We start from the raw sequence: 22,411 nt of genomic DNA on the forward strand, positions 1-22,411 counted from the left end.
AATTTGTGTGAACAGCCGCGAGCTACCCTGACGGGAACGACTGCTATCTTCATTACAACTTATACAACAAACCAAGTATTTATTGACAAAAACTCAAAGAAAATTTTTGACACTTAACGATCCAACGGAGTTTCAACTGATAAACGCGAAACATTTATTTATAAAAACTCTTCTTATAAATTTCTAATTATTTATTGTAATATACTAACTATTTATATAATACGGATGGTATTATTGTAACATACTAAATATATATATAATACGGATTCAAATATTGAAATTATTTATTATAAAATCAAAAATTTAATTTTTCCATCATTCGATTACAAAAATGGGCAGAAGAAAAATAACACATACTGCAGAAGAAGAACAAATTTATCAAACTTAAAAGTGTTTGCGAATTTCCGAAAATCAGAGAACTGGGCGACGAGTTGCATGTAATAATTTTATTATAAACAATTAAATACAAAATGCTGTAATAGAAGACTACTTAGGAAAAATAGATGTGTTATGTACAAACTGTGATGTTAAATATTTTGCTACTGAAAAAGTAGCAAATAAAGGTTTGTCTTTTAATGATTGTTGTTCCCACGTAGCTGTGGTTTTAGAGTGCACCAGATTTCCCTCAAGAACTTTTATCTTTATTTAATTGAACTCATTCCCAATCAAATAATTTATTTTAAAATATTTGTTATTATAATAAATCATTGTCATTTACCTCTTTTAATGCTAATTTAATTAATTTTCAATGACGTCGTCCTGGACCATATTGTTTTAAAATTCATGGACAAATATATTATCAAATTAACACAGCTTCGTATCCTTCTTACAATGAAAGTTCTGCTTATGGACAACTTTTTTTTGTTGATCAAGAAGAAGCTTTTAATATTAGACGCACGAAAAATCCTGATTTTGACTATGATACACTTATAATATTAGATAATATAATAAGAGAAAATAATATTTTTGCACAATCATATGCAATGATGGAACAAGAAATAAACAATCGGAGATTACAAATAAATGTCCAGAATGAACCTAAATTACAATTACTGTTTTCTTCAAAACCAGGTTTTGATAAGCGAAGATTTAATTTTCAGCGTACAAATGAGCTTGCTGCTATTTTTTCAACCACAGCTGATGGTAAAATTCCAGAATCTTATGTAACTATTAGAAATAAAAACATAAAAGTATTATAATGGGTTAGTATTATGGATCCAAACGTAGAATAATGAATTTATCCTGATAGATCACGAAGGCATAGAAATTTAAAACGTATTAAAATGAATGATAATGATCCATGTCAGCAAATAACACTATTGGCCTATACTAAGTATAAAATTGCAGTAAAACCAGATGTATTTAACGATATTTTATTAGGTTGTAGAATATTTTAACAGTGGGTAAGACTTTTATTTTAAAATTGAGAAAAATAGGATTTATTGGTGTGAAAATTATCAAAGAGAAATAAAAGCAGATCCATATCAAGGATTACATGATTATTTGCAAAATTCTGCTAACGATATCGATGGTTAAGTCGGAAAAACTGTGATTTTAATGTCATCTTTTATAGGATGACCACGTCACATGCAACAAAGTTATCAAGATGTAATAGTTCTAGTCAGCAAAACTGGTAAGCCGGACATTTTTCTTACATGACTTACACCTAGGTGGAAGGAAACTCAAGAAAATTTTTTACTAGGCCAACAAGCATGCGATAGACCTGATATTATAGCAAGTGTATTTCATTTGAATAAAAATCGTTTACTTGATGTAGTCATAAAAAATAATTTTTTCGGAGAAGTGGCGTCTTATGTGTATGTTGTTGAATTTCAAAAGCGTGGACTACCACATATGCACTTATTAATAACGTTGAAGATTTCTTATAAAGTGACCATACCTGACATTGTTAGCAAATTTATATCAGCTGAATTTCCTGATGAAAAACTTGATCCTATTTTATATTGTTGTAAAAACTCATAGACCTGACTGGTGACTAATGTATAGAAGCTAATAAATGTTCAAAAAGATTTCGAAAAAATTTTCAACATGAAATAACTGGATGAAAACGGTTACCCTCAATTTCAAAGAAAAGATAATGGTGTTGCTTATGATTTACCTAATGGTCGTGTCATTGATAATCGATGGGTTATACCACACTGTCGTGAATTGTTAAAAATATTTGATGGTCATATAAATTTGGAAATTGTCTCAAGTGTTCGATATGTCAAGTATTTATATAAATATGTTTATAAAGAACATGACGCAGGAACAGTAACTATTGGTAACGAAACGTATTTAAAACTTATATCAACCACGATGAAATTACTGATTTTATAGAAACTCAATATGTCGAATCCGTTAAAGCATGTTACCGAATTTTAAGCAAACCATTACAAGATAAACGTCACGCTATGGAGCCATTATCAGTTCATTTACTAAATCGACAGTATGTGATAATTTTCAATGATACAATCAACTTTATAGATAATTTAAATCATGCAAGTAGTAAATTACTTGATTATTTTAAATTAAATATTATCAATAAAAATGCTCGTGCGTATTTATACCAAGATATTCCATCGATTTTTACATATCAAAAAGAAAGAATTAATTGCATTCTTACATCTAAATAGACAACGCGTAAAAGACATTTCAACTGTATTGGTCGAATGTTTTTGTCCAGTCCTACACAAGTTACATGTAAGAGGAGCTACAAGGTTTGATTCATTAAAAACGGTTAATGACATACTACAACCTACGTTTACAACAGCTTGCTTAGAATTAGGACTGATAGAAGATGATCAAGAATGTACCAAAGCAATAGAAGAAGCAACAATATGGATGGTGCCACGAAGACTTCGACAATTGTTTACTCGTATTCTAATACACTGCCAGCCGATACATCTTGAAAAATTATGGAATGAATTCAAAGATACATTATCTGAAGATTATTCACGGACAAATGATACTGTTATAAGTCATCAAATAGCATACGCAGAAATAAATTATTTGTTGAATTATGAAAGTAAACGTTTGTCTGATTTCCCTTCTATAGACCAAACTAAATTTTTATTATGTGTTGGTGACGGAACTTTGAACGATCAACATAACAATTTAACTTTACCTGACCATTGTATTCTTAACAAAAATGATGATATTTTTCGTCGTGTATTTCATCAATTGATCATAAAAAGAAAATGTTTTTTTTTTGGTTATTCGATTTGATACCATTTTTATTGTAAAAGTGTCATCATGTTTGTATGACGGATTAATTTATTTCTTCTTTTTTGAATTAAGGACATGATGAGGATGAAAGACAAACCAGTGAAACGTTGTCAAAAATAAATTGACTGGAGATTTTATTTATATTAATGGGGTGTCACTCTCTTATTCTTTTACTGTAAAAACTTTTTTATTTACTGAATTATCTATTGTTTTTTATTTATTTTATTGTTAGTTGTAAATAATTAGTTTGTATATTATGATTATTATGATTATTTAATACAATTAAAAATTTTTTTTTAACAGGATTGTAAATTTTGATTTTTTTTAAATCCAGGAAAAAAAGTTAAGAAGAAATTTATTTCCGAATTCTTTATTTTACTCATAATTTAAATTTTTCATGTAAAAATACATCTTTTTGATATTTTCAAATTTTTGTATCTTTATTAATTTTTTAGATGTTTGAACTGGAAATAAACAATCAATTTTTTATTAATATACTTGTAATTCGGGTAAAAATTAACGTACAAAACTTGCTTGACCACGCATTTTCAAGATAAAAGCATAGGCTTTCAAGTGTCGTCGACATTTATAAAATGCAATTACCCCTTCAAAAACTATACAGAGATTCATGAGGGATGAATATTTTCAATTTTCTATCATTATTTTATTGTTAATGAAACTAATTTTTTAGTTTTTTTAAACCTTTGGACTCACAAAAGACGATAACGATGGAATTTTAATTCTGTGATAATTTTTCGTCAAGATATAAAACTTTTGTGCTTTCCAGATTTTTTTCTAATTTTGCCAAAAGCCAACATTATGTGACGAAGAGTGTAAAAGTTCTATATATATCTATAGATATTTATGTTAATTTTCTGCGCTGTACTTTATTATTTATAAATATTCTTACCTGAGATACGTGCACTTTTTTCCGTTCGTTTTTAGAATATTTTTTAAATTTACACAATCTACTGACTGAACATTTTTTAGACCCATAATTTTTTTCTCAAAAATTTTATAATTTTCTTGGTCATGTTCGACTATTAAATCTATTTCTGCATTAGAACCCTGTAAAGAATTTACTCTGATTAAAGATAAAATAAATTTTACACGCAAGTAAATATTATATGTGTTTAATAATTAACATAATATTCCTATTTGAAGAGTTCTGAATCTATGAACGAAATTTCTGCACGATATCAAGTAATGTGAACCTTTAAGTTTAATAGTAGTTAAGCAATATAAAACGCGCGCGCGCTGCGCATTTATTGTGAGTGGTCAGAGAGTGAGCGGTGTTTTCCGACGACCCCCAGAGTCGCTTCTTGATCTAGACGCGACGCCCCAGAACCCCCCTCCCCCCATTAGTAAATAATAAAATAATAAATTTTATTATATAGACTGCCAAGGTAGATATCTTCTATAGAGATTGTTAAGGTAGGACACTGTAGAAGTTATTTCCGCACCACTATAAGGAGAAAGAGAATAAATAAAAGAGATAAAAGTACTCGGCCTTAGTGCTGCCGATTGAAAGACGCCGGCCAGTATGATGTGATGTCCTATGATGCTAACCTCTTCTGCGTTGGACTTGTTGTTGCCCTACAGATGATTGGAGCTGCAGCAGACTAAGGTGAGCACATAACAGGAATTATACCTACAGGATGCTAGACGTGATGTGCCCTCATAGAAGTAGGCACCGACCGTGACAAAGGTGTCGATACTGGTCTGTTCTCTCTCGTAAAAAGCTTAATGAGACGCTCTTAAAAGGTCGGATAAGATGGCACTGTGTGACTCAATTGCCGGCTGCGGCCTTCTCGCGCTCTCCTTAATCTCCTTAATCCTTAATCCCCACTTGACCTAAATTTTTAGGCAACATATGATGCAACTCTTATCGGTCGTGCGTCATACACCTGTCTAGACCTATATAATGCGAGTGCTCTCTCTTTCTCGCTTGGCAATTTTTGGCGGCTGATACAAAAGGCCAAGTGTTAGGCAAATTTTTAATATGCGTCAAACGTTGGTTAGTGTACTTTGCCGAGAAAAGGCAGGAGAGGAAGAATGGCAGACGAAAATAAACGTACTGCTTGCTTTCATCACATTTTTATTGTTTAATTAAATTTTTTATTTTGCAATAATTTGCAATGATTAAAGTGTGTTCGTAAAGTGTGCTGAAAATAATAATCTTTCTATTTCTGCTGCCCTAAGGCAGAAACAAAAAGTATTTTGAGATAAGTATGGGTACTAAATGGGATGCAATTTCTATCGTTTCATTTGCAATATATATTTTCCTATATATATGTATTACCGAACGATTACCGAGCGTTAATAAGCGGCTGAGTGGAATAGCCGCGATCGGTTCGAGAGAGAGAGAGGGCGCGTAGGGGCAATGACCGGGAGGGGAGAGTTCAGTAGTCAGTATGACTGTGCCACTCAGTACGGCTAGATCTTCGCTACGGTTTTGTGAGCTATAACATTAACATTTCGTCGAGTGAGACCTGGAGAAATAAGGATTTTTCGTGTGAGAGTGCTGCAGTGGGTGTGCTCATAGTTAGCGTGTGCAGTGACTACAACCTTAGCGGTTTCAGCGATCCAGGCAGAAACGCACAGCAGCAACACCAGCAACAACAACAACAACAGAAGCGGCAGAGTAGCGAGCAGGGGAGCAGCGAATCTGCGACTTGAGTATCGGATACGGTTGGCCACCGTATCCTCAACTATCTCGCGGTAGGTGCAGAACCTTCTACATTGTTGTTAGCGTGCGATCCCGCGCAGCGTGCGCGAAGAGATTATTTATTGCGTGCGAGCGGTTAGTTCGCGGCGATCGCGGTTTTCTCTCTCTCTCTCCATTCGTTTACATTGTCATCTGAGTTAGCGAGCGAAAGTCTCTCGGCAAATTCCCCGTGTATCAGATTTAATCTAATAAAGCGATCAATCGTTATTCTAAATCGAGTCGTTGCATTGTCTTTCCTTTGTCCGGGATGCATGTTTGTTGACGTTCGATTCGAATAAGCCGGTAGCGTAGCACGAATCACGCGGATATCGGTAGAAGCGAATCGCCAACCTAGTTTCCAGCAGCGGCCGTAGGAGCGCTGCTAAGCAAGAGCGACAGCGCCGCCAAGTGGCGAGTTGTGGAACCCAACTCGGATTGGCGAGGAGACTCTGCACAGGCGCACTCCCGGACAAGGTAGGTTGACGTGCTTTCGGCACGTAGATAACAAGGCGTCGTTGACCGAAATAACAAATAGGTTTAATAGGTTAAACGGCAGCCTGTTACATGGCGCCCAACAAATATTAGGACTCACACACACAAGGGGAGTCAATTTGCACAAAAAGAGAGAGCGACGCACGGGAGAGAGAGACGTTTGCGCGCGTGCGTATTAAGGTGCGAGCGGGTAAAATAACACGTGGCTCGTTCGGCACGTGCTCTGCAGTAGGGAAAAGACGCCTCTCCGACCCAATAACACCTGCTTTTGTGAACCGAGAGCACACTAACCCTAAGGGTCGAAGAGATGTCCAGAGTCGCCGAAACGAAATAAAAGGGGTGACAAATTGTTGTTTTTTTCGTTTTCTTTCAAGTGGTTATCCACATCTCAGAACATTTAAGTGGAGGTTAGTCACCGAGCGACAGTACCTGCAGAGCACGCAATTGGGGTGTGTGTAGGGTTAGATTTACTAACCCGGTGGAGCTAGCAAACAGTTAGTCTCCACCTATAGGCAGGTAGTTGCGAGTGGAAGTTTTTACTTCCTTAGGATACGCGGCACCTGCACACACCCACGAGCCCCAAGGATTGTTGCCTTGGAATTGAAGGCGTATTAGGGTAGTTGCAGATAAAAATCGCAACACCCCGCTCGCGCCTTGGGCGATAGGAGGCGGTAGTGGTCGACTAGGTAAATTAACCTCAACCGTCACCTACGCTCCAGCATAGGCAATATGGAGGATACCGCCGTCGCGATAACCCGGTGGGCATCGGAGCTGACTTCGACACAGCTCGATAGATACCTGACGCAACTGGAGTTGCGTACAGACGGTCCCAAGCTGATGCAGGCAGTTCGGCTAGCGTATTGGTTGTTAGGCGAATATATCGACCTGGACTTCCAAGGAGCGGCGTTGGATAGGGAGGCGACACAACGCAGGCGAAGGAGCCGAGAGAGGTGGCTGGAGTCCAGGCGACAGGAGTTAGAAACAGCTGATGCCGAGGATCTCGTCGCCCACCCGCTCATGCTGCTGTATAGAGATAAGGTAGTAGAGGCGAACTTGACGCGGACTCTCGCAGTCTTCGACAACCTTGAGGAAGAGAGTCGGAGCGAAATGGGGGAGCGAGAGCCCGTTGAGGAAGGGGGGACCGGCGAGGTCAAGGGGCCCTCGGAGGGGGTCAGTAGTGAACATAAGGGTTCCACCGGATCGCCAGATAGGCGAAGAGCTCGTCGTTTCGAGAACGCGGAGCTACAACCTCAAGAAGAAGAGGAGGAGCGGTGCGTGACCGAGCGATTAAAGGAAGAAATCTAGCGCAACCGTGTCGGGATTAATCGCATATTAGAGATGCTGGAAAGACACGACCAGGTATGTGCGCGGTGGAGCGATCAGGTGACCGCCCTGCAGGTGGAGGTCCAGCAGTTGAGGAACAGGGACCCCACCAATCGACAAACTACCATACCAGAGCGACCCAGAAGAACCGTGGATTTTCAGTCCACGTATACGTCTCACTACGACCCGAGGGTACCAGGAAGTACCCCGGAACCCCAGCGACCGACCCCTGGCGAACCTCGAGAGGCTCCCCAAAGGCAGGTGCCTTTACGGACGGAGCAGCCACCGCGAAGAGGACCAAGAGACGCCGACATGGGTGAGGAGCAGGCGATCCCGGAAGGATCCGCCTGGTATGACACCAATGCGGCGTCAGGCTACTACGTGACTCGGGATGCGGGTAGGATAGTCCGAGGATGGAAGCTGCGATACTCAGGTACGGCTTCAGAGTGCGTGGACACCTTCTTGTCAAGGCTGGAGGATCTACGCGCGGGCTCCGGGCTAACAGACGGCGAAATCTTGTGCTCGGTATCAGAGCTCCTCGAAGGTGTTGCGAGGACCTGGTACGGGCTTAACAAGTTTAAGTGGAGGAGTTAGGCCGATTTCGTGGCTGGCGCTCGACGTTGGTTTGGGTTGAGTGAGCTGCAGCAACAAAGATTGCTGCAAGAGGCTCAAGCACGGTACCAGGAGAAAGGAGAGTTGGTGCGAGAGTACGCCTGCCACCTCCTCTTCATGCTGGCTCAGCTACGCCCGCCGTTACCGGAGCAGCGACAATTGGATTTGTTATACGCAAATCTCCTGCCCGCCATCCGTATGCAGCTGCGGAGGAACGCGTTTTCCAACGTGGACGAATTCCACGCCCGGGCGACGGAAATCGAGACCGCTTTGCGGGACGACGAGCGCCCGAGGACCAGGCTGGAGCCTACGTCCACATTATACCCCGAGCACATGGGGGTGTCAGCAAAGGCACCACCGCCCCGGGCAGGACCCCGAACGGCGGCCATGTCCAACAAACCTCGGGGTAGGGAACAGCTGCAACCCGAGTCACAGGTCAAAACTCAGGTCAGGAAATCCGAGAACCGGTCCACAATCGCCGCAACGCAGGCGACAGACCGCATTGAAGATCTGTCGTCGCAGATTGCGACACTGCGACGCGAAGTGGACCGGTACTTTAAGGAGAGGAAGGCTAACTCTCCCAAGCGGCCGAGGGGTCGACGCAAGAAAAGGGGAGGAATAAAACCCCCCCTGGGTCTCCTGGCCAGCGACGAGAGGGTCAGCGGAGAAAAATATATTTCTCCCAACCAATCAAGTACTCGTCTTGCGGCAAGCTGGGCTTCACCAGGAGGTACTGCCCGGATTGCAACAAGGGAAACGGGCAGGAAAACGGAGGACGGAGGTCCCCTCCGTGTCCCCAGTAATGGGGACCTCTCGTCGCGGGTCGCTTGAACGTGGCAGGTGCCCGTCAGCGACCCCAGGGTTCAGGAAGGTCTCGCCAGGGATATCAGACCCCACGAGACCTGGCAGTGCGGTGGCGTTGGAAGAGACAGCGACCGAGCATATGCCTGATCTGGGTAACCGGGCATTTTGTATCCTCGAAGGGTATTGCGGTCGAATTCAGGTGGTGGAGTATAGGTATGAATGGTTCGGAGAGGAGACCGTCAGACCAAAAGCCCCAGAAGCCCACCTGACGCTCCAGAGGATACGCCGGCGACCCGGAAACCAGCGGGTGAGAGCACGTCGACGCGAGTAGCGGCGACCCAAGGTAAGAGGAGCCGTGAAAGCCTTCAGACCACGGAGGAAAAAGGGATGGAGAAAGCTCCCCGCAGGTATAATCCCGAGGATGAGACCAGATGGTGGCTTCAGGTGGACATAGGTGCCTACAAGTTGAGGGCACTCTACGATACCGGGGCCTCATCGACGGTAATAGGTCAACTCGGGCTTAGATTGGCATCGGACATGGGACTGGGTCTGGATGTGACGCGTGCGGGAGAAGCAAAGCTCGCCGACGGTTGCCCATGTCCCATCTTGGGTCATGTGATTTGCCCCTTCACGGTAGGGGGAATCACGAAGGACGTAAGGGTGGCCATAACGCCACTGATGTTAGACGACTGCTATGTGGGCGCGAATTTCGTGAGGGAATTCAGCGCCAACCTGAACCCTGACACGGACCAGCTGTACTTGGCGAAAGCCAAAGTGGCGGTACCGTTGGAAGTGGCAAGCGTCACTGGTACGTCGTGCCTCGCACCCGTAGGCCTGGTAGAAGCCACGGAAGCACAGTGTCAAGAAGTTGCTAGCCTCGTCGACGGATTAATTCCCGACGCAGGTGAGAGTTTAGGCTGTGCTGTGGGGGTTGAGCATGAGATAGACATCGGAGACGCTCGACCCTGTAAACAAAAGTACTACCCGGTCTCCGACAGGGTGCGAGACGAAATGCACGCGCTGGTCAAGGTCATGCTGGACAAGGACGTCATTGAACCAGCAACCAGCGGGTGGTCAAGTCCAGTGGTAATGGTGAAGAAGGCAGATGGCAAATATCGGTTCTGCGTAAATTACCAGAAGGTAAACGCGGTAACCAAGCCGGACGCCTATCCATTGCCCTTCATGAGCGACATCCTGCGAAGGATCAGGGATGCTAAGTTCATCTCGACACTGGACTTGAGTAGCGCGTACCACCAGATTCCTCTTAAAATGGAGTCGCCCCCCCCCCCCCCATTGCTGCGTTCACAGTCCCCGGCCTGGGGCATTTTCAGTTCAAGAGAATGCCCTTCGGATTGTCCTACGCTGGCGCGACGTTCCAGAGATTGATGGACAAAGTGATTGGCCCGGATTTAGATCCTTTCGCTTTTGCTTACCTCGACGACGTGATTATTATCTCGCCGTCCTTTGAGGAGCATAAGCGACACCTGGGATTGGTTTTACAACGAATTCTAGGTGCGGGCCTCACTGTGAATAAGACCAAAAGCCACTTCTGTAAGTCGGAAGTCAAGTACCTGGGGGTCCTTGTGAACCGTGAAGGGGTAAGGCCGGATCCGGAGAAGGTCAAGCCTATTATGGAGTACCTAGTACCACGGACCATCAAGCAGGTGAAGCGATTTATGGGGATGATGTCGTGGTATCGTCGCTTTATACCCGACTTCGCGACAATCGCTGAGCCGATAAACCGCCTGACGAAGAAGAGCATCCCGTTTGCTTGGCAGCAGGAACAGGAGCAGGCTTCCGAAAGGTTACGAGACGCAATGGTCTCGGCACCAATCTTGTAGTCGCCAGATCCCAGCGCACAGTTCGTATTACAAACGGACGCGAGCGATAGTGGGATAGGCGCGGTATTGACGCAAGAAATCGATGGACAGGAGCGCGTAATTGAGTACGCTAGTCGCTCCCTAAACAGTGCGGAAAGGAACTATACAGTCTCCGAACGAGAGTGCCTGGCTGTAGTGTGGGCTATCGGGAAGTTCCGGCCTTATGTTGAGGGGCACCACTTCTAAGTCATCACCGATCATAGTTGCCTTAGGTGGCTCCACAGTATGAGGAATCCTACAGGAAGGCTAGCGCGTTGGGCGCTAGCACTGCAGGGACATGTCTTCGATATAGAGTATCGAAAGGGAGACCTCAACGTGGTGCCAGACGCTTTGTTTAGGGCCTATGAGTAGGGGGTGGTAGAAGTGGGTGCCACGACCCATCAGCCGGAAACTGCCGATGCCTGGTATCTACAGAAATACCGAGAAGTATGCCAGGATCCACACACTCAACCTACCTGGAAGGTAGTAGGTGGGAGACTGTACCACTATAATCCATCTGAGGAGAGCGAAGGGTCCATCGATAACGAGGAAGCCTGGAAGCTAGTGGTTCCTGCCGAGAAAAGACCTCAAGTGCTCGAAGAGGTACACGATGCGCCAGCAGCGGTACATCAGGGGATAGAACAAACGTTCTCCCGGGCTAGGCACCTGTATTTCTGGCCAAAAATGTATGAGCAGGTTAGAGAGTACGTTAGGAGTTGCCCGGTATGTCAGCAGTGCAAGGCGGAACAGAGGCCGCCTTGCGGACTGATGGGTCGTCGAGAGGCCTCGCGACCCTGGCAGGTGGTGGCCAGTGATATTACTGGCCCTTTCCCAAAGAGCTCGAGAGGGTTTGAATATATTTTGGTCTTCCTAGACCTGTTCACTCGGTGGGTGGAGTGTGTACCCGTACGCAAGGCCAATGGAAGGACCATCGTGCGGGAATTGCATGAGAGGGTGGTAACCAGGTGCGGCGCGCGCGAGATATTTCTTTCGGACAATGGGACCGAATATAAAAATCAGGAGGTCGATGCCTACTTGCTGAGGAACGGCATCCGGCGCGCCCTTACTCCAGTTTACCACCCACAGGCAAACCCTACAGAGCGAGTGAACAAAACCCTCAAGGCCATGCTCATGTCTTACGTGGAGCGGGACCATAAGAGCTGGGATGAGCACCTGCCAGAGTTCAACTTCGAGTTGAACTCGGCAACTCATAGCGCGACAGGCTATAGCCCGGCTATGCTAGTCTTCGGTCGACAGCCCACTCCCCCCTCGACCTTTAGGAGAGCCCAGGATCAGTTGGCTCGGGAAGCTTCTGAGGGCCAAGAACTGACCAAATGGGGTGAGCACATGCGCCAGTTACCCAACTTATGGGAACGCGCCGGCTCTAAGTCCAGGGAGGAGGCGGACCGTCAGGCGGTCTACTATAACAGGAGGAGACGCCATACGACTTTAGGGTTGGGGACTGGGTGTGGAAGCGGAACCGTATCTTGTCTTCCGCAGCTCAGGGCGTTTCGGCGAAGTTGGCGCCGAAGTATGCTGGTCCATACGTTATAGAGGAGGTATGTGGGACCAATACCTACCGCCTCGGTAACCAGCAGGAAGAGTTGCCCGAGCTGGTCCACGCTAAGGTTCTCAAGCCCTATTTCGGCCCATTCTCGGACCAGGACGGCGAGGAACCGGAAGGCGGGGACTCAACACCGTTGGAGGAAGAGGAGGGCGCAGGCGACCCGCCAGCGAAGGTTGAGGATCCCAGCGGGGACACGATATGCGAGCGCGTCGCGATTGCAGCCCCCGCGAACGAACGTGAGGAGTCCGTGGCGGCTCCAAAGACGCCGATCGAGGCGCCGGCTAAGCGAGGCCGTGGTAGGCCGCGCAAGAACCCTGCGAGCGAACCCCAGGCACCAGGCGGAGATGACCTGAATGGCAATGCGGCAAGGGGAAGAGGCAGGCTCCGTAGAACCACTCAGCACGTGCGGAAGGTGGTCTTGCCAGCTACCCTCACAAATGGGCCATATTCGCGAGGAAAGCGCAGGGGACCGGGACGTCCTCGTAAATTGTAGCGTCGAGCGTGACGCAGCGACGGTTAGGTTAAGGGCTGAACCTGAGATATCCCTTAACCCCCCTCTTCTCTTTTACAGATGGAGAGGAAGTTGGTGATCTAGGCCAAGCAACAGAGCATCAAAAGAACGATTTCGTGACATTAATCCTAGTTGCAAGCCGACTGTACCATCATGAGCAGGCCATATCAGACTTCATTAGGTATATGTTTTGGACAACCAAAGCTCATCAGCTTTTTATTTATTAACATTTTTAACAACAAAATAGCACTTTTTTCGGCTTTTTACTCATAACTGAAAAAGTAATTAGGCTAGCTTAATACTGTCAATAGACAAATTGTAGCTAATAATATAACGAATAAAATGCTTTTTCGAACGAATCAATCGGATAATTAGAAGCTGAGAAAACTTTGGAAAATCCGGAAAATAGAGCACATTTTAAAAAATTCATAAAACCGCCATTTTTTAAATTGGAGAGCTCAGCTTTGGCAGAAATGTAGTATTTGATGTCTAGTTTATGCATGCGAAAGATTGGCGGTATAGGATGATTAGGTACCGAGTTATTGCAATTATAATTTTTTTTATGCCATTAATTGTAAATCGCTGCTTGCTCCTGAGGTGGTCCAATTTCAATTTTAAAAACGGATTTGGAAAGTACGTAATCCACGCAACAAAATGTATATTTTCATTTTCCATGCAGAAGATGTTAAAGTAGAGAAAAACGCGCTCAAACACAACTCTGAACCGACGCTCGCGGGTTTGTGGTCGTGTAGTGGGGGGAAGCGGAGGATAGGAGAGGCAGCAGTATATAGTAATACAAGCGCGCGGCCCGGCACTACACGCGTCGTGTCGTTTTCTTTTCAATCAATATTTGTTTTTGTATTACTTATGCTTTTTTTACGTTATTTCATGTGTGGGTAATCGATACAATTAAATATGCATAGCGTGCAGTATAAGAAGTAATGTTGTTTTACTAGGAAGTATTAAATTCGTGATGTTCGTATAATATACAAATAGGTTTCTCTATTATTGTAATGTTTGAGAAATTCAAACATTATTGTGTGACTACATTTATAATTAAAAACATAGCTTTTATTCAAAAAGAAAAAAACAGTAAAACGTATAAACATTTTTTTTACAGCAGTACATATAGAATTTTTCTTTATTACAGTTTGCTAAAAAATATTTATAGAAAATGGATACATTTTTTTCTATAGTTGAGCGCATACAATAAAATATTTCGTGAGTGTTACGAGTAGAAGTTACAATTTGTCAATCTTCTAAGTATTAAGTAAAACTTCTTTTCTTAGCAGACGGCACGATTTCTGCCTCAATATTTAAATGGACATTATCCACCTGTAGTTCGTCAAATTCGTTATCGTCATGCATTAACTCTTCTTCCGACACATTGTCATCGTCGGGCGCAATCGATTGGTTATTCGCATCTAAGTTAGAACATGTAGTATCATCGTGGCAATGTGCACATAAGTTAGAACATTTTAAACCGTGTTTTTTGCAACTGCACGAATTGTCTACGCACCCTTTTTTGCTACACGAACACGATATTTGATTAAGTATTTTATCGGGGATCGGAGGATCGCGAGTACCGACAGGAAATAATTTATTATTTCTAACTTCCCAACCATAGTCTATTGGTCGTAGGTTTTCGTTACCCAGCCATAGCTGCAGCTGATAATAAACGCGATACGCATGCTCTTTGGCAGCCCCTTCTGTAGGTGGCAATCTTTCCAATGAAAATTTTTTCTTAATGTTACTGTAGTGTAAGTAACGCAAGTCGCTCAAGCTGAAAACCTTAGCTTTATCTATCAATGCCTTCTCCATTTTCGTACTGTATAAGCTGATGATTATTTGAAATGAAGCCCAAGCTATTTTTTCTCGAGTGGCCTGGGCGTCGTAAAGTATAGCTGCATATTCAAATAATTTTTCTTGTTCCATGGCCTCAATAATTTTGTTTTTACCAAGATTGTAGAAACAAGACCTCGTATCACAACCACAAAAACAGTGTAGAAAAGCTACAAATTTTTTTAATGAAGGAAACTTAAAACTATTGCTGCTATAGTACTCGTCGGGTGAATTACCTTTCATTACTCTCTTAAAAAATATATTGTTTATATCCTCAGACAATTGCGAAAAAATCACCAATAAGTCCGTATCTTGTCCTACAATAATTACTGTATTATCCGAATCCATACGCGCATTGTCCACTGCTGTTGTAACTATCAATCTGTCTGCGTCTTCGACGGCGACTTTCGTTCGATAACCTGCTACGTTCAATGATTACAAATTAATTGAATTAACCTCGATTTATTCTTTTCGTTATTGAGAAACAGTTTTTGACTAGTTGCTATTATCGTGTTCTCATCGAAGGCGATTTCACGGCCTATATTTTTTAATGTCCTGCGCGAACGTTCAACTGATTTCGTTGACAGAGTATCATCGTCTGGGTATCCATCGAATATTACGTAACTATCGAGATCGTAATTGTTTTTTACGTAAGTTATATATTTGTCTATTATACCTCTTATCATCGTATTACTTTGCCAAACAACTTTGTGCAATAAAAATCCACCGTCAACTACGTACGTTATAGTCCCGAGTGTGCCAGATAATTGATGCGTAAATTCGAAGTTGGAAACCAATTCTGACTTTTTTGTTTTTCTCATGCCATTTTGATCAAATAAAGATAAAGGAATAGGTGCAAGCTCGTAAAAGCTAGCGTACTCCTTTATATCCTCCGTTTCAATATTCAATGAAATTTTTTGAAAAATAATTAGTGGTTGGATATATACTTCTTCATTGGATGAATTTTTTATCGTTGAATTTGCTGCCGATAAATGTACAATTTTATCTTGCCTTTTGAATTTAACGTCTGTGAATTTCTTCTCAGACGTATTTTTGAATAAAGCCGTGCCGATCTCGAAAGCTTTATGGAAATTCACAGAAGAATCTGCAACAACGCCGGAAAATATTCCGATGAGTTTGTCCAAATCAGGGACAGGATCGTAAGTTTCGAAAAATTGTAGCACCTTCGCTAAATCTTCCGAATCTCTGGACATGCGTGACACACGGTTGTCAACATGCTGCTCAGATGTTGAAAAAACGATGTTGCAAAATAATTCCATCAAGTTTCCGATTTTTAACACGGCCATTCTAGACAAAATCCATTTTGCTATAACTCCTTCAGTTAATCCACGGCCATGCGTCAAACCACCAGAACACTTCATTGCTCGCATTAACACCTGCTCAATCGTCATGTCTGACCAGATTCCAGACCAAAATCGATTAGAACGCCTTATAGTAAAAAACCCTTGTTTACAAAACTGATCGTATTCGTTCAAGTCCATGATTTCTGGCAATTGTAGCATTTGTTGAACATACAAAAGACAAGCTTTAGCGTACAAATGGTGGCCAGAAGCGAAAAAGAAAGGAATCATCAACAAAATTGTTTCGAGGTGTTGTTCGAAATTTCCTGACCGTTCAGCATCGACGAATCGTTGTAATAAACAAATAAGTTTAAAGTAGCGAATCCACAATTGACAAGTAGGACCTTTTTTTTCAAGCGCATCGACAGTAGCAATGAATTTTTGTTTTACATTTTCCATAATTGGATCAGCTAAATAATCATCGAAATCTGTTTCTCCATTTTTTGTCAAGCCTGTTTCTAAGTAAGCTCTTTCAGTATCATCCAGGTCGATATTTTTCAAAATAATACTTGCAAGAGCAGCTTGCACTATGAGGTGGCCTCTTACCGCCCTTGAAAACGCATGGCCTGTCAAAGCTTTCTCAGCGGATAGCTCTGCGTACATCGTGCAAAATGCCTCGTAAAGGCCACTACCTTTCATTAAAACATTTATGCTTCCAATGAATGACATCAGGAGGTGAAAACCCCCTAACCGTAATATAATGGAGCGCAGATTGAAGGGATCGTTAGATGGATCTATCGAAGCTATTATTTCGCTGGCTTTCATGAACAAGGGTAAATCAAAAGTTACGAAGCAATGCTTCATTTTCTTTTCGTCGGCTCTATGTCTAGCGTACTTTCCAAATCCGTTTTTAAAATTGAAATTGGACCACCTCAGGAGCAAGCAGCGATTTACAATTAAGGGCATAAAAAAAATTATAATTGCAATAACTCGGTACCTAATCATTCTATGCCGTCAATCTTTCGCATGCATAAACTAGACATCAAATACTACATTTCTGCTAAAGCTGAGCTCTCCAACTTAAAAAATAGCGGTTTTATGAATTTTTTAAAATGTGCTCTATTTTCCGGGTTTTCCAAAGTTTTCTCAGCTTCTAATTATCCGATTGATTCGTTTGAAAAAGCATTTTATTCGTTATATTATTAGCTACAATTTGTCTATTGACAGTATTAAGCTATCTTAATTACTTTTTCAGTTATGAGTAAAAAACCGAAAAAAGTGCCATTTTGTTGTTAAAAATGTTAATAAAAAAAAAGCTGATGAGCTTTGGTTGTCCAAAACATATACCTAATGAAGTCTGGTATGGCCTGCTCATGATGGTACAGTCGGCTTGCAACTAGGATTAATGTCACGAAAAAATACCTGTTGCTTGGCCTAATCAGCGAAGAGGCCTTCGAGACGGCTACCCAGATGCTGCTCGACCTGAGACTGGGTCCGGACGCCGATCGGCTGATCGGCGACGTTCGCAGATTTGTCCGGGCCCAGGTCGAGGTGGCTGCCCGAGAAGGCCGCTCCCGCCAGCGGGTGGACGACTTCCTCCGAGAAGGACTGAGGCGGCAAGTAAGAAGAGCGGAAACCCGGGAAGCGTCCACCCAGACCGACGGTCCGTCCGAAGAGGGCCGTCGGTCTTCGTCCACGACGGACCAGGGGGTGCAGACCCCAGAGCCGAGCAAACCAGCGATGGTTGACGGCTCAACTCAGTGCCCTAGGCCAAAGGAGGCCTGTGGCCAGGGGCAGTGGGTCTGCAACCACCCCCGGATCCCCCAGCAAGTCGGGCTCGAAAATTCCTGGAGGCACGTGAGGTTGGGACTCCAGGAGTTGGAAAACGCATGGGAGTTTGTTGGGGAGCTCCAGCGCCAGGTACACGCACACCTGGGCGAGTTCCTCGACTTCCGCGGAGCCCAAGAAATGCTAGGGGAGTGGGCTCCGGTAGTCCGGCGGCAGAGGGCCTATGGTGAGGCCCTGCTGCGCGTTGACCGGGGGCCGGAGACCCCAGAGGCCGCGGGCCCGCCGGCGGTGTTACCACCGACGGCACCAGCGAGTAGGGCCGCGGCCAAGACTCCGGCCAAGCCCTCGACACAGACTCAGGTCAATAGAGTCTCGAGGGCTCCCGGTGCCGGGCAGGAGTTTACGGTCCGCGTGGACGGGTCGTTTTCCGAGCCTACCGTGGTGATGCGAACCCATGGGGGACGCACATCCGCCACGGTGGGCGGTGTGACTTTCACCGCCGCCCCGGTAACCCCAGCCCAGCAGTCCCTTCCGCCAGCGGGCAACCAGGGTCAAAGGTCGGTGCCTGGCCCCAGCGGACGGCCGCGGAAGGGCTGCTACATCTGCGGCCATCCCGGGATCACCACGACATCGAAGTGTCCCAACAAGGCGGAGCACTGGCGCTATCCGAGGCATAAGGCGCCAGGAGGCTCCGGTAAATGATGTAGGGGAGTGGTGGCCCGGGATGGGCGAATAAATAGTCATGTTTATAAGGATGGATTATGTTAACTTCTCCCCTTTCCCAATACTGTCCGTGGGGTCGCGAGTCGGCGAAGTAGTTCGGTCCGGTAGTCCGAAGCTAGGAGGGGGCTGCAACGATTACCGAAAATCGTTCGACTCGCGTAGATTAATAAGCGGCTGAGCGGAATAGCCGCGATCGGTTCGAGAGAGAGAGAGGGCGCGTAGGGGCTATGACCGGGAGGGGAGAGTTCAGTAGTCAGTATGACTGTGCCACTCAGTCCTGCTAGATCTTCGCTACGGTTTTGTGAGCTATAACATTAACATTTCGTCGAGTGAGACCTGGAGAAATAAGGATTTTTCGCGTGAGAGTGCTGCAGTGGGTGTGCTCATAGTTAGCGTGTGCAGTGACTACAACCTTAGCGGTTTCAGCGATCCAGGCAGAAACGTACAGCAGCAACACCAGCAACAACAACAACAGAAGCGGCAGAGTAGCGAGCAGGGGAGCAGCGAATCTGCGACTTGCGTATCGGATACGGTTGGCCACCGTATCCTCAACTATCTCGCGGTAGGTGCACAACCTTCTACATTGTTGTTAGCGTGCGATCCCGCGCAGCGTGCGCGAAGAGATTATTTATTGCGTGCGATCGGTTAGTTCGCGGCGATCGCGGTTTTCTCTCTCTCTCCATTCGTTTACATTGTCATCTGAGTTAGCGAGCGAAAGTCTCTCCGCAAATTCCCCGTGTATCAGATTTAATCTAATAAAGCGATCAATCGTTATTCTAAATCGAGTCGTTGCTTTGTCTTTCCTTTGTCCGGGATGCATGTTTGTTGACGTTCGATTCGAATAAGCCGGTAGCATAGCACGAATCACGCGGATATCGGTAGAAGTGAATCGCCAACCTAGTTTCCAGCAGCGGCCGTAGGAGCGCTGCTAAGCAAGAGCGACAGCGCCGCCAAGTGGCGAGTTGTGGAACCCAACTCGGATTGGCGAGGAGACTCTGCGCAGGCGCACTCCCGGACAAGGTAGGTTGACGTGCTTTCTGCACGTAGATAACAAGGCGTCGTTGACCGAAATAACAAATAGGTTTAATAGGTTAAACGGCAGCCTGTTACAGTATATATATATAAGCCCTAAATTTTCATTCATCAAGCCTCCTTATGCTTCCTCGTGCCTCCTCCAGAAAAAAAAAGTCTTTTGGTCTTGAAGAGAAAAATTTGAAAAAGGATGTTAATTACAAAAATTGTCTGAGTCGCTAACCAGAAAAGAATATATTAGTAATAAAAATTAACTTTGAGGAATTTAAAAAAAAAAAAAAAAAAAATTTTTTTTGATTAAACGAATAAAACAATCAATATAGATAGAATAAAATCCGTCTTGGGTTTAATATAGAAAAGAATCAATTAATGAAAGATATATTTAAAACTATTGATCAAAGTAAGTTTTGAAAAATTATAAAATTGTGCTTATTGAAAATTGAATTTGAATTTGAAAATTATTGACTAAAAGTATACATTTATTTTACTCAGAAATAGGGAAAGATTAACGAATAAGTTTTAATAAAATTTTGTTGTTAGATAGATAAAATTTTTGGTTTTTCTTTTAGTTGTAATGCCACCGTTCGTAAGTTTTAATACTTTTTCTAACGAAGTAGTCGACACAGTAGATGAATTAATCGAAGACATTACACATTTAAAGGACAGTCAAATATCCGTAATTAATAGGGTTAATAATCATAGTTCCGATATCACAAGAATAAACAATAACGGTCGCAGTCTTAGCGCACGTGTCGCGAAACTTCAATTAGAGAATAAGCATAGAATTGAATAAATAGCTAGTTTGGGAAATATTTGTGTAGATTTAATCAAAACAAATACTGCCCTAAAGAAACAAGTTAAAAATCTTAGGAAGCAAGTAAAAATTAATAACAAATTAATTAATAGGAACACGATTTCAAAAAGGGCTTTAGGAAATAAAGTAGATAAATTAGCTATAACGGGGTTTTGGCTGACCCACCGTTACAATCGAGAGGATGGATTAGTTGACAGCTCGGCTTAATAAATAACTAATGCCTCAAGGCTAGTGCACTGGCACATGTGTGGCCAAGCCTTTTAACCAGCCACGATATTAAGTAGCCTCGTGGCCCGCGTAGAGTGTCGCAGGTAGCAGTGGCTGAAAGACGCGAAAAGTAGTGACGAGCGCAGAGAATTCGCCAAGGAATGGGAATGAGAGTCGGGCGCAAAGTCCAAGAAACGCAGAGAATAAGATGGATAAGAATAATTTACATAAAGCATCAAAGAGTAAGCGTACAAAGTAGTAAATCGGTAAAGAGAGAGAGAAGCGAGCAAGCAAGCGAGAGAGAGCTAAACGAGTCGGTACTTACAATGAGGCGACAATGGCCAGGCCCTCCATGCAATAAACGCTCGCTCGCCGAACAGCGTTTTCGGACGCCGGTTGCAGTGGTAACGAAGTATGGGGCTATCTAACGTTATGTCCTTGCACACACACACACACTCTCACAGTCTTGTCAAAATGCCGCACCACTGCACGCACTCGCGAATAAATTAAGGTAACGCCAGATCAAAAGTCGGAATACGCAAAAAAAGCGAAGAATCGTTGAACAACGGCAACGGCCGAAGCAAATACAGGATTGAATATCATATAATTAAATATAATATAATTAAATATAATAAATAATATGTTGAATACGCGCGCTCAAAACACGTGTCGCCCGTGTTACGTCCGCCAGTCAATTCCCCCCGGGAGGCGTCCCCACTCTTTCATCACGCTTTTCGGCAGCGCAACCACACACCTACACGCATACACGCGAACGCAACTCTCTCTGCCTATAGGCTCGTTAATAGACATAGCGCGCTCTCTCTCTCTCTCTTACCTTATACTTCGGCGTTGTCGGCTGCTGCATAATATAACATGAATCTGAATATAGTATAAGTATAAGAATGATGTATATGCATGTGTGGGAAGAGAGAGACATAACGAATGAATTAAATTTGTTATATAGCAAAGTCATTTGAAAATTTAAAGTTATAAGTAAAATAATTCGCGATAACTCTTAGTTTATACACAGAAATAGATAAGGTTTTATTACAATAAATTATATTGAAATTTCTAGTAAAAGTATATGAAGTTCAGACTTTTTTTTAGAATCATTCTAATTATTGAAATATGGTATTAAAATAAGTTTGGTGTCTTTGATTCGTTTTGTTCTAGTGGAATTAGGATATAGAACAACTAGAAAACGGCTAACTAAAACACAACGTAAAGCTCTCCGTAGAAAAATCAACAAGCATGAGTTTGGATTGATTAAGGAAGCATATGAGAGCGGGTTGAAAGCAAAATTTGCCCAGGATAAAAAGGAATTAACCCGTCGTGAGGATATTGTTTCTACACCAAGCTTGGAACTACTAAAAAGTCAAGAGTTATCCGAGTTTCCGCAACATATTGCGCCCTTAGTAATCAATAATCCCTTAATAATCAATTTAATTTAAGCTTCGAGAGAAAGGTCGCTAAATTTCGAGAATCTCTATGCCCTCATTTGTTAAAATTAGAACATTGCGTTAGATGTCAGCAAAAATTTCAGAAGAGATATAAAATTCCAATTTGTAAAAATCAGAGCTTGAAAAAGAAATATAATATTA

At 43.3% G+C, this 22,411-nt stretch overlaps 1 protein-coding gene across 2 annotated transcripts in view; it reads right to left on the reverse strand.

Annotated features, from left to right (window-relative positions):
- LOC131671708 (disks large 1 tumor suppressor protein-like) overlaps nucleotides 1-22,411 on the reverse strand; it is a 1,979,893-nt gene that overhangs the window by 880,379 nt on the left and 1,077,103 nt on the right. For both annotated transcript variants that reach the window (XM_058948341.1, XM_058948331.1), the window contains exon 10: nucleotides 4,139-4,296. In XM_058948341.1, the coding sequence (XP_058804324.1) occupies nucleotides 4,139-4,296 (158 nt within the window). The remainder of the gene's footprint in view (nucleotides 1-4,138; nucleotides 4,297-22,411) is intronic.

The sequence above is a fragment of the Phymastichus coffea genome, unplaced genomic scaffold (assembly GCF_024137745.1).
Source record: "Phymastichus coffea isolate CEN01 unplaced genomic scaffold, Cenicafe_Pcof_1.1 PCOF00010, whole genome shotgun sequence".
Lineage (NCBI taxonomy): Eukaryota > Metazoa > Arthropoda > Insecta > Hymenoptera > Eulophidae > Phymastichus > Phymastichus coffea.